Raw genomic sequence first — 12554 nt, 5'->3', positions numbered from 1 at the left:
TGTGAGGCTGAACCCACTAGGGTGCTTAAAATATACACTGGGTGGCATTTGTCCATATCTTTACGCCAATGTTTCAACAAAAACACGCTATGCTGGTCACAAGAAACCAAACATTTATTTCTATTGTCACTCTGTACAGCACACAGATATTCACAAGTAGGAAGGGTTCTAAACTCAAGCAGCCCCAGAGGTAGGAAAGGGCCTGGTTTTGGAATGTCAGAAAGAGAAAAGGAGAGAGGACGCACATGACACAAAAAAATAGTAATAATAATATTATCAATACTAATAATAAACGATGCAACATGATAAACTATGGGAGAGGGCTCTGCAACATCCTCCTCCCAGACTGGGAGGGGCACATTTTTTTTCCTAGTTTCACATTCATTTTCAATCTAGGAGAGAGGCCTCTGCTGTACAACTCTGGACTGGCAGAGTAGTGCCCAGCTCCCAGAACTCAACTGGCCCCTCACCCTGCCAGGCATGGCTTGGCTTGGCCTTCCAGAGGAAGGCCCTCCGGGGTCTCTGAGTCTCTCTTTTTCCTTGGACTCAATTTCCCTCCTCACTCCTGAGTTGTCAAGGCCACCCGCTCCCCTACTTGCTCCCCTCCTCTGTTCCCCACCCCCCAACCCCATGGTGGAAGTGGGGGAGCAGTCATTCTGGCCCTCCGTGAACGGGCACGGAGGATGAGGGAGAGTGTGTGTGCGTTTGTTACCGTGGCCAAAACACTGCACTATCTGGCAGTCAGAGGGTGCTTTCGCTGGGTATCGGGAGTGGGGGACAAAGAAAGGAAATCCAGGCTGTCTTCCAGCAACGGCAGCAGCAGAGGCCGAGGCGGCCGAGCCGGGCCTCATTTGTTAGCGGGTGTCGAGGTAATGGTCGCCACCGAGGCCCGTCCTCTCCTCGGCAGAGTAAATAAGACAGATGGGCCTGGGCCTGGCGTGATTAAAGATGAAACGTGGATCCATCTTCGCCAAAGCTGAAAACGAGGAGCTGCAGCCTCCTCCTATTTCTCTTTCTGTTTTTGTCTTTCTTCCTTCTTCTTTTTCTTTTTTCTTTTTTTTTTTCTTTTTAAGGAAGAAAGCAAGAGATTTGAATCTTGCTTCTGGGGGGGCCTCCCCGTGGCCCTCTATTGTCATTTCTATAAATAAAGCTTCCCCTCCCCCTCTTCTGCGTTTATTCGCATATAAAGTGTGGGGGAGGGCAGATAGATTTTTCCGGGGCCCAGGCCCCAGGGCCCCCTCCTGTCCCCCCACCCCATCCCCTGCACTCACTGCCCACCCCCACCCCGAGGTTCGTGGCTCCCGCGTGCGGGGGCACTAGAGCGCGGGGGGTCCTCCATTGGGCCGGCCAGGGGTCCCTCCGACTGAGCCTGCCGCACCACCCGAGCGGATCTTGGTGTTGGGCAACTTGTGGTCTTTTTTCCACTTCATGCGCCGGTTCTGGAACCAGATCTTGATCTGGCGCTCGGAGAGGCAGAGCGCGTGGGCGATCTCCACCCTCCGGCGCCGTGTCAGGTAGCGGTTGTAGTGAAATTCCTTCTCCAGCTCCAAGACCTGCTGGCGAGTGTAGGCGGTCCGAGAGCGCTTGGGCTCCCCGCCGGCGTAATTGGGGTTTACTGGACACACACGGAGAGAGGGAGAAAGAGAAAGTTTTATTGCCCCCGAAAGGAAGAGCCCTTTCTTCCAGCGAACACAGTGTTTCCCTCCCTCCCTCTCCCGACACCTCTTCTTCCTTCCGAGGGAGAGGGGGAAAAACGAAAAGGGAAGAATGCAAGACCCAAGAATGAGAGAGACCTCCAAGTTTTGGAGAGCTGTGCTGTGTCCTTGTTGTTTGGGTGTCTGGTGGGGAGGGGGGACATGTGAGAACTCCCCCAAGGTTTTAATTGCTCCTCTCTCTCCCTCAGCTTGGGGCCCCCAGAATGGGAGAATAAGGGGGTGGAAGAGGGAGGGGAGGTTTCCCTAAACCTTTCCTCTGTTTAGGTCCCACCCTTGCTGCTCAGATTCCAAGCAGTGCCTGCCCCTACTGAAAACTTTTACCTACTTCTCCAGCCAAGGAGTCAGACTGGAAGAAAGGGAAAAATAAATACTGGGAGTTGACTCAACTCTCTGCTTAAATACGGATTACCTCCTCCTCCTTCTCCTCCTCCATCTCCTACACCCCTCCCCAACTTCCAACTTCACTGAGACTGTATCTCCCTGGCGAAAAAGTCGCTGGTGAGAATGGTGAAGAGGATGGGGAACCTACTTCAAAGGCTCAGGGCCCACGAGGCCATAAAAATTTATGGGGGATGTAATTACGTGGCTCTGAAAACAGGCGACCGTAAATCTCTGGCAATGGCGAGTTTATAGCGGGGACAATTGGCTTCCCCAGCTCACCCCCCAACCCATGCCTCCGAGGTCCCTTTGGTGTAAAGCTCCAGGGGTGGGAGGGGGAAAGGGTGCCCACGCACTCACCCGTGCTCACGTGAACTTTGCGCATCCAGGGGTAGACGACTGGCTCTTTGCACGCGGAGTGGGACGGGCTGGGGTGCAGGGGGTTCTGGGCGCAGGGAGGCGGCGGGGGGCTGCTGCTGACCGCCTCGCAGCGCTGGCCGGGCTCCGGGAGGAGGGCCCCGGCGGGTGGCGGCGCAGGAGCCCGAGGGGACAGCCCGGGCGGTGGCGGGGGCGGCGGGGGTGGTGGCGGAGGCGGCGGGGGCCCAGGGTCCCGGCAGGCCGCATAGCGCTGCACGGTGCACGCCGCGCGCCGCCCGAAGCCCGCCTCCGGCTGGAAGCTGCTCTCTCGCCTCTGGCCGCCGGCGTAGTACCCGGGCGAGTGGTCGCTGGGTAGGTAATCGCTCTGTGAATATTCCTCGCATGGAGGGAACTTGGGGTCGACATAGTTTGAGTTGATCAAAAAAGAACTCATAGCCATTAATTTCTGGGAATTGCCCACAAAATATACTAAAATTTATTCCGACCCCTGACTCGTTTTCCTGTTTCCGAAAGCCCTCCTACTTACTGTCAAGTGAACAAAGTTAGGCGCCCACGTGATCCTCCGAGCCAATGGCCGACCCGCCTGCGATTCCCGGATAAGGAAATCTGCTCACCCGGACCCCACTCCAGCCACAGAGGTTTATTTCCCCTTCTTCTCTTCCCCCTCCCCACCCACCCACCCAACACCAGGATTTACATAGGGCTCCTGCGGGGCGACCCCCGCCTTGCCTCGCTCTCTCTGGGATCAGAGAGAGGGAGAGAGCGCGCGCAGGTTGCGACTGGAGGGCCTGTTGGGGCGCTGGGCAGAGCGCAAACCCTAGATCCCTTAAGAAGTTGGGGCTCCCGGTGTAGCCCCTCCTGTTCTGCCTCACCTCTGCCCAGCATTCTCTACCTTCCATAGGCCCCAGTCTCCTCCCCTCGGCAGGAGGGAGCCCTAGCACCCTGCGTCTCTGTGGGGAGTTAGGTTACTGGCGGGCTGGGGGCTCCGTCTCGAAAGGGGAACCCATACGGGGGCCAGAGCATAGAGCTTGGGGCTTTTCTCTGCAGCCGGATGGGGAGGGGTAGGGGTGAGAGAGGAGGCGTCCAGAGCTAGAGGGCGGGTGCGCAGAGGGACTTGTCAGAGATGAATGGAACCGCGGGCGGATCGATAGGAAATTCATGCACTAATTCGGGGAGACCTCGCCTTCCAAATCGCATTTAGCTGCGCAGTTAGCTAGACTGTATCAGTCAGTCCGTCTGTCCCCCGTCTCCTATCCACTCCTCCCTTTAATCCACGCGGCTCAAGCCCGGAGAAACGACTTGGTTTCCCACACTATGGATAGAGCGCTGGGGTAAAAAACCTGCAACTTTTGAGAGCAGAATTGATTAGCAATTTGCTAATTCCATAACCACCCGAGCAATACTAACCATGGGTCTGAGACATTCTAATTGTTGCTAATGCCGCCGCCTCCGCGGCGAATAGAAATCTCACATCCCTGTGATACTGGGAATACAGCCCTAGAGGTTGTATTATGTGTGTACCCCCACACATAATAACACCCCTTGGTAATCGAGTATTTCCAGGTCATCTTGTTCTGAACTGAAACGTAAAGGCGACCTCAGCATCCGTTTGTTAAGCAAATTTCCTTTGCCTTCTTCGCACACCGAAGACGAGTCATTTTTTTCGAAATTTCCAATAAAGCCTCCCTGAGCCCAGAATGGAAAGTGGGTGCGTTTGGGACGAGAATATAAATTTAAAACTTCAACAACAATAACATTAACCTCTTAAAGAGAGGTGAAAAAGGACCAAGGCTCCCAGGGGCAGGCGTGGGGAGAGTTCAGGTAGATGATTTCTCCATCTCTAACCAGTTGAAGGAGGAAAAGAAAGAGGAATAAAGAGGAAGGAGTCTTCGTGTGGCCAGTCACCAGATTGTCCTCATTCAGAAAAATAATACATATATATATATTTTTTTTCTTCTGGAAAAATACGAGCGGAGTGTTTATGTCAACTACATATTCCCCTAGATACGAATTTGTGACCACAAAATTCCTTACACAAATTCGGATCTACAGGGTATATACAGAAGACAGACAGATCTTCTTGGCCCAGAAATTTTCCAGTTCTCCTACTTTCCGCGCCTTCTTCGTTTGGGGTGTGGTTTGAGTGCTTTGGTTTTATTTCGTTTTGTTCTAGTTTTGAGCGCTGGGAACAGAAAAAGGCACTGCGAGTCCGTTCTTGGGATTACAAGGTTTTCAATTCTCTTCTATTAGAATTACAAGTAGCCAGTTCGGAAAGGGACGGGAACCTTGCCGCCGCCGCCGCCGCCGTGCAACTCTCGGTGGCGCATGAATTATGAGATGTAAACATTAGCTAAGCACAAAAGGAGGAAGGGTCATTCTGAGGCTGCCGCGAAGTCAGATTCAAGCCTTTCTGGGTGCCTTCGCGCCCCTCCCCTCCCCCCAGGACTTTTTTTTTTTTTTTTTTTTTTTTTTAGAAAAAACAAAACTCCAATCGGCTCCTCCCTGCCCCTCCAAGCCTTTAGTTTGTGATCAAACGAATATCTAGATATTTTCCAAAGCGCCTCTCAGCGAAGGGAGGAGGAAAAGGCGGCTGGGTGTGAAGGAGGTGTAATAAAAGTCCTTTTGGAAAAATTCAGTGGTAAAAAGAGAGAGAAACAGCTGTAAAGAAAAATGCTGGGAGACCAAGCAGATGGGGCCCCGATATTTAATGACGGGCAATTCCGTTTACAACCTGAGAAAAGATCAAAGGCGTTTCATTTCCGAATGAAGGGCAATGAGGAACCATAAAAGATGCAGCCAGATGATATAGGGTCCCTCCCAGCCTCTCACACATCCTGGGAGCCAGGAGAGGGGGTCTATCCTGGGGAGGTGTGGGAGGAACCCCATTTCCCCAGCTTCCTAGCCCCAGGCGGGTCCTTTCCTTCTAAACACATACGAACTCGCTTAGCCACCTGCTTGGGTTGGTAGTGGTAGGACCAAAATGGGCATCTGGGGTTTCGGAACCAACTTTCTGAGGCTCCCAGAAGTCGTGAATTTACTAAGCTGAGAGTCTGGGGATTGGGCTGGAGGGAACTGAGACTGTGAAAGCTGTGACAGAGTAAGGGAAAATGTGCATAGAAAAAGCCTCCACCCCACCCAGACTCCCTACTCAACTCCCTAGGTCTGAGAAATATTTGCATCTCTAGTGAGGAAGTCAAAATAATATCAATTTCATTAACAAATACAGGAACAACACAAAAACAACCCTCTAACTGCAAAACTCCAGAGATCTCTGCCTATCCCCAGTCCTGGGACCTTGCAGGTGGGTAGGAGGAGAGTTCCCATCTGCCCACAACTAGGTCCAGAGACCCTCTGATTTTCTTTCCATCTTAAATCTAGGAATTGCCAATGTTGGCCTCTGGGCCTGATTTCTAACATCAACATTCTCCCAGACAGGCTGAACTCACACATATTTGGGAGAAAAAAGCAAACTATTATTACACTACTGTTGTCTTTGCCAAGAGAAGGTCCAATAGGTAATCTCAGACCCCCATCTGGGCAGTCAGGGAGACTAGAGTCTGGCCCAGGGCCCACAGACAAAATGCGCTGCTAGGATCCCCACCAGCTCCCTAGCGTCAACCAGGGACCTTTTACGAATCTTGTCAAAGGCCACTTAGGGTCTCCAGGACCCACTCCAACCGTCCAGGCCCCTCCCCCACCCCATACCTCCTGTCCTTCTCAACTCGACAGCTCTCGGAAACCCTTCCAACCCATCGGCATTTCCGAAGTTTGGGAGGGCCGCTGGGCCGGCTGCCGGGCCTCTCTGCTGCTCTACACTTCACAAGGGATGCGGCCCAGGTGCCCCAGCACCCCAAGAGAGAGGAACAGGGGGCAGAGCCACCGCGGGTTTGGGTATCCTTGATACTGGCGCCCGAGAGCAAAGATTTTTCTCCTCTGTGGGCTGGAAGCCGCCACCTGCCAATCCCACCAAGGCGCCGCACCCCCCACACCCCTCTAGCCGCCCGAGACAGAGAACAAGGTTTATGGGCGACTCCCAGGACGGGTTTCATCGGAGCGGGAGGCTGCCTCTCCCCTCCACCGCCCAGAAGGATACGAACAGCAACACGCATAATAATAAAATAAGAGCAGGGGCTGCGCGCTATCTGAGCCACCTCCCCTGCGCTCCCGGGTCTTTCCGCGGCTTCCCAACCGCCTTCTCCTGGCAGCCACAGGTTGCTAGCATGACCTCGCGCCGCCCAGCCACCCTCCGCCGTCCAGCCACCCTCCGCCGTTCGGGCGTGTCCAGCCCGCGAGGAATCACCTTTTGTCGGAGGGGAGAAGGGACTCAGCGAGGGAGTGAAACCGAAGGCCCGAGCGGAGGCGAGTCCCCAGCCGGCCTGCGCATCGGCGGCGGCGGCGCGGAGGAAAGGCCCAGAGCGAGCGAGGGCGAGGGTACTCACCGGGAGGCTCCCCAGCCCCGCCGGCCGCCGAGCCGCCCGCGGACGCGCTGGGCAACAGCTGAGCTCGCTCCTGTCCACTATTGTGTGTCCGGAAAACCGGACCGCGGCGGCGGGCAGACCCACGGGCTCCCTCAGAAGCCGGAACATGACTTTTTTTTTTTTTTTTTTTTTGGTGTGTTTTTGTTTTGGAAGCGCAAGTTTTCGTATTAATCTCATACTTTGGCAGTCTTTGTTAAACAGGCGCGTCACGAGGCTCTCAAACATTTTAATAATTTTTAGACGCCGTGACCTGCGGTTCACCCCTCTCCCGGCCTCCCCCACCAGCAGGCAGTTACTATAATACGCTCGCGCAGTTCGCTGGGTCATATTGAATTTTGCGTAGGTCATTACTTGGGAGAAAAATGACAGAGCAGAAATTTGATTCAGCTCATCCTCTCCAGCTCGACTTTTCGCCAGAGTCTTCTCTTCTCTTCACCCAACCCCCACCCCAAAAAAGTCCCATTCGGATAAGAGTCAGTCGGCCACGCCCCTGTTTTGACTTTCCATCATTCCCATATTTTTGTCAGCTCTGGTTCCAGAGAGAGTGTGGGGTTTCACGTGGGATCCTTTTGAGGCCTGAGAAGGAGGCTGGCACGGGGAAAACTGAAAGCGTGGCTTTGGGCGTCTGGGCCCCAGAGAGCAGGCCTGAGCAAGAGGCCACTTCCCTGAACCTTACCCCTAAATGCCTGTATGGCCAGGGCCTGGATCCCCACTCCATTGCACACTCCATCTGCTTTGTTGGCTCCCCTAAGTGTCAGAGATACCCTCATTTCTACAAAAGCTTTGGAAGCTCCAGGGCCTAGAAATGACCACTCCACCTCTTGGGGCCAAGATTTTGGTCCACACAACCCAGCAGTTTCCAGGAAGATAGAACCCTGAGAGACGTGCTGGGCTGGGATGGTCAAAGCTGGGGACATAACTTTCAGAGCTTTAACTGTCCTTTAAATACAAAACAATAGCTTCCCCCTTCCCCCAAATAATCGTTCTCATCAATACAGTAACACTTTTGCCTACCCCCATCAACCACACAAGGAGGTTCAGGAGCAGATCAAGAAGGCATTTAAAACAGTGAGATTTTCTTGGGTTTGTCTCTCCAGGATTAGAATCTGGTGGATTGCCTACAACACACTTCTCCCGTTCTCCAGCCTCCTAGGGACCTGCAGAGGTGAGTCAGGTGACTCCCCTTCCTCCCAGTTCAAGTCTACAGACTGAGACAGGGCTCCAGCCTAGTTGGTCGGGTGGTAGCCTCCTAGTAGGGAGAGGTCAAGAAAGAACTCCCCAAGGCACCCAGCTTGGTCTAGAATGGCAGAGGCCACTTCTTCCCCATCCTAGGTCCCTCTAGCCCAGGACCTTGGGCTGCTCCAGTCTATACCGAAATTTGCTAACGTTCCGTCCTGGAACAGAAGGAGATGGATTCTTCAGTTCAGGCTTTGACATCTGTCTCTTCAGGACTCCAGGAATTCCCTCCTGGTCTGACACTGCAGAGAAACTCGCCTAAGGACTAAGCAGAAATAGGGACCTACACCCAATTGGTTTAGTCAAAACCCTGGGTTAAATCTATTTGAAATTTGATATTAAACCTTTGTCTCGTCTGGCCATGTTTCAAAAAGGAATCTTTACAGAAACTCTCAGGTTATCTTCATCCTAGAAGGAAAAACGCCCACAGTGTACCTCCTATAGTAAACGCTTGGAAGAGAACATAATGACATCTCATAATACAACAGTCATTTAAAGACCCAAAATAGGCATATGCCCCAGTGTTATAATTACTGAGTCTCTCTAGGCATTTACTTATGAGCTAAGCTCAATGCATGGATTCAAAGTTCATTTCAGGTTGCCTGTTTCAACTCCAGTAAAAAAGATCTCTGTGAGGCCATTTGGTACTTTTCCTTTGCATTTCTCCTCCCTCATCCAAATAGGAAGAGAAGGAGTCAAGATAAACACAAAAATGGAGGCTTGGGAGAGAGTGAGAGAATTAACAAGCTAATCTTTCAATAGGTAAGTTCTTAAACTGCAGCAATTTGGAGAGACAAATGAGAGTTTGGAAAGGCTCCAGTGTTGGCCCATGCTCATGGACCCTACCTTCCTGACACAGCCTGGGGGTTAAGGGTGCTGGAAAACAGGCCTGCCTCTCCCAGGGTTGGGGGATTGAAAGAGTCAGTAGTTTGATCCCTTTAGGGCAAGCAGGGTGAATTGATGTTGGTGAAAATCAAACCTTCACATTGGAAGTATTCTTTGGCCCTGCCAGAAGTCCTACAAAGACGTGGGGGTAATTTAATTGAATTTCTAAAATGTGTGTGGCTAGGAAGGTTTAATTAAATTTAATATGGTGACTCAAAGATTATCTTTGGAAGAGAAAATTGCTCAGAGGGTTCACCACACCCTAAGCGCTGTCTTTTCTACAACTCACCACCACCACCAGTCTCACCCTTTTTGGAGAAGGGATTTTTCCTTCCTCAGTTTCCCCTCCCCAGATATCTGCCTCTTCGCTGCCCAGTTCTGCTCCCCCACTTCTGCAACCCACAAATCTTCCTTACCTCCAGCATCCCTGGCTCCCTGGTCCGTCTTCACACACATACAGCCCCCTCCCCCACCGCTCCACCCCACCCCCGCCCCAGTCGCCTCCGCCGCGCTCGCTCACGCATGGTGTAAACTTTTGACCCTCCAACTTTGCGACCCCTCCGGCAATAACACTGGCCTCACCACCCAGGGTCTCATTCTGCTATGCCGGCCGGCCGCAGAAACCCCAGGGCAAAACGCTCTCCTTACCCCTCCCCCTTTCGCCAATGTCCCCACTCCCCCAGGGCCTTAGACCTGGGCAAGATGAGTCTTTTGACTATTAAATAACTCCTTGGAAAAAGACGCGGAACCCACTTCACGCATTTTCAACGGTCTCTTCTATTGGGATGCCTGGAAGGGCTTTTGACCACTCACCCTTCTTCATTTTTGACCCCCAAGTGGGGCAGAGGTTGCTGGAGGAAGAGACCTATGGTGAGCAGTAGAATGGGCTGACCTGGAGAAGGGCATTTTTGGGGTGAAGGGTGGAAAGAGCTTGGAGCAGGGGCTCCTCGGGAGCAGAGGGGGCCACTGTGCTCACAGAGCTGGAGGGAGAGCTCAGTGTCCCAACAATGCGGGGCCCGGGGCCACCTTGCGCGGCCGTTCGCTGGCGCCTCGGAGGCCCCAGCCCGGCTGTGAACTTGGTCTAAGGCGGACTCTACTGGCAGCTCCGGGATGTTACAGCCTCTGCCTCTAGTCCAGAGCAGCGGCCGTGCGGACAACCCGCGCGCTTTCGGTTTCCCTTCTGCCCAAATATCGCCTCCCAGACCACCACCTCTCACTGGGAAGGATTTCCTTTCTCCTTCCTTAGGATCCTTTGGGATTCAGAAAACAGAAAAGAAAACGAATTAGAGATGCACGCACCTAAGGACAAACCTGCAGAAGCCCCGAAATAGGGTATCCTCCATGATGCCTCCAAATCCCCCAAGAGGCGACGCCCCACACAGGTTGGCACTTTCCCTCCACTTCTCCCCTAAGTGTGTCTTTCCCAACTGGCCTGGGTCATCTTTTGGTACGGCAAAATGGTCTGGGGCCTGCGAGGTACCTTTCCTCCCTGGATGCATTCAGCCCTACCCCACTGGGCTCCGAGGTCAGGGATCGCTGTGACCAAAACCAGCCTCTGTGCTCCGAAGCCGCAAGGCTCAGCCCGGATCCACTCGGGGAGAGGCAGGCCAGAGGGCGGCCTTGCAGCCTAGGAACCGTTTCCAGGGAGCAGAAGCTAAAGGATACTGCAGAGAGTGCATTTTTCTCTCCAAGAGGAACTTTAGGGGGAGAAGAGACAAGAGAGGAGACGCCTAAATCACCGAGAAAAGGAAAAAGGAGGGAAGAGAAACGTTAAAACTTGGGGAAAAGGTGCTTTTTGGGATCCGACAGGTTCCCGAATTGCCGGAAGTCCAATCCTCTCCAAGCTCCCAAATTTCCCCTCTTCCTCTTGGAGCCTGCAATCAGTAAATTCGCCAAAAGAAAGAACGAAAGATCCGTCTAAACCTGCCGGCGTGCCCCCACCCCAGGTCTGCAGCGGTGGAGGTGCTGCGGCGGTGTGGCCGGTGGCGCGTAATGTATGCTGCAGCGGCTCGGAGCCCCACGTAGGCCGGCGCTGCTGCCCCCGTCTGCTGACCTCTGCATGATCCCGGACTCTATGAATTATTGATGAGATATGAGCGTTGATTTCCCCTTTCAGGATGCAAACTCCATTATATTGTTAAAATGGCGATTTAATCGTTGAGAATAGCTTTGGTGTGGGTTTTTTCCCCCAACTCATTTGCGCCTCCTTCCTTTTCATTTAACTCTCTTAATTAAATCCTTTAACAGATTTTAATCACTTTTTGGAGGGAGGGGTAGGAGAAAGGAGAAGGCCATAAGACCATCACTACCAACAACAACGGGACGCTAAAGCAAAATAAAACAAACCAAAGTCAAAAACCATCATAAGCCTCTACCTTTGAGAAGTTGAAAGGAAGGTGAAGAGAGGGAGGTTAACCCCTCTAGAAAGGATGCTCCTTAACCTCTGCTGGAGACAGACCTTTAGAGGGCTGGGGAAACCCACCAGAGACAAGGAAGAGTGGGGTGGGGCCTGCAGGAACGACCTGAGGGGTATTTAATCCACTCCTGTCCCACCCCCACAACCATCACCACCATGAGACTTGTGTGTGAAGTTGACTGTAGAGACTAAGTCATTCTTGCCCTTGCTGAGAACTCCAGGGGCCTCAAGCCTGGGGATTCATGTGGAGAGGGTCCTCCAATCTCAACCTCAGAGTCACTTAGGGAGAAATATCCATTCTGCTTCAGGAACCCCCATTTCTCCCTTCCCCTCTCCAAACAGCTCGGTTTCCAGGCGGTGTTAATTAATATGGATGTGTAACCACGCTGCAGCAATCGATAAATCTCACTGTGGGCAGATCTCAGCCTCAAAATCCGATTACTCTGAGAAACTCCAAAAATGGGGAGGGTTACCAGTATCCCCTCCCTTAAAAGAGGGGAGCCCATTCTTGCTAGCCCTGTCTTCCAAGATTGACCAGGTTGGTCCCCCAAGCTGAGAAGTCCATGCTGGGGAGACTAGTCCTGGGAAGGGACTGAGTTTGGGGGGTTGTGCTGAGCTTCTGTCTTCTCCATTGCTCTGAATCCTTGGTATGCAAATCCCAGGGATAAAGGAACCAGTCAAGGAAAGGAGCTTCCTCTTGGATATTCCCATTCTGCTCACCAGCCCTCAGAGAATAACTTCTCACAGCCAGGGAAGGGTTAAGTGTCCCTGCCACAGTTATGGAGAGGAAGCCGATGAAATATGGGCAATTGGAACTCCAGGCCCGGCTGGCTTTCCTGTTTACACTTCTTTATACTTCCTCCCACCCATTGGCCTCAGAGAAACAAAACAAATAACCAAATAAAACAAAACAAAAAAAAAATCCAAATTGAATTGTCCACTGAGTGGTGGCCAGGCTGGCCTCAAAGGGAAAAGAGAAACTGCAGCCTTAATCTCCAGCTGTCACCTCCTGGGGCCTGCCCCAGGTTGAAGATTTGGCCAGAGGGTATCGGCCTGGCTTGTAGCTCA

At 52.7% G+C, this 12554-nt stretch overlaps 2 protein-coding genes and 1 long non-coding RNA gene across 4 annotated transcripts; 1 reads left to right on the top strand and 2 right to left on the bottom strand.

Annotated features, from left to right (window-relative positions):
* Positions 1-90: 90 nt before the first annotated feature.
* On the bottom strand, positions 91-3041 carry HOXB4 (homeobox B4). Its single transcript, XM_050762876.1, has 2 exons — positions 2454-3041; positions 91-1615 (listed from the first exon to the last, which is right to left on the bottom strand). The coding sequence occupies exons 1-2, from the start codon at positions 2908-2910 to the stop codon at positions 1317-1319; spliced, it is 756 nt and encodes a 251-aa protein (XP_050618833.1). The 5' UTR covers positions 2911-3041; the 3' UTR covers positions 91-1316.
* LOC126938640 (uncharacterized) lies at positions 2054-11414 on the top strand. 2 transcript variants are annotated; one of them, XR_007720136.1, is made up of 5 exons: positions 2054-2213; positions 2985-3109; positions 8047-8114; positions 8869-8947; positions 10317-11414. It is a non-coding gene; the product is annotated as an uncharacterized LOC126938640 (long non-coding RNA). The 2 variants fall into 2 exon arrangements; XR_007720135.1 differs by lacking the exon at positions 2985-3109.
* LOC126938510 (uncharacterized) lies at positions 3164-8119 on the bottom strand. Its single transcript, XM_050762793.1, has one exon. It carries the CDS (start codon positions 7295-7297, stop codon positions 6113-6115), a length of 1185 nt encoding a protein of 394 aa, XP_050618750.1. The 5' UTR covers positions 7298-8119; the 3' UTR covers positions 3164-6112.
* Positions 11415-12554: the final 1140 nt, after the last annotated feature.

This window comes from Macaca thibetana, chromosome 16 (assembly GCF_024542745.1).
Source record: "Macaca thibetana thibetana isolate TM-01 chromosome 16, ASM2454274v1, whole genome shotgun sequence".
Taxonomy (NCBI): Eukaryota; Metazoa; Chordata; class Mammalia; order Primates; family Cercopithecidae; genus Macaca; species Macaca thibetana.
This window is presented reverse-complemented; position numbering and strand designations above follow the sequence as displayed.

What these genes read in the sequence shown, in the direction of transcription:
- HOXB4 (XM_050762876.1), bottom strand. Translation starts at nt 2,910, where the DNA reads ATGGCTATGAGTTCTTTTTTGATCAACTCAAACTATGTCGACCCCAAG. An exon ending in CAAAGTTCACGTGAGCACGG is followed by an intron (nt 1,616 to 2,453) that starts GTGAGTGCGTGG and finishes GTGTGTGTCCAG; the next exon opens with TAAACCCCAATTACGCCGGC.
- LOC126938510 (XM_050762793.1), bottom strand. Translation starts at nt 7,297, where the DNA reads ATGACCTACGCAAAATTCAATATGACCCAGCGAACTGCGCGAGCGTAT.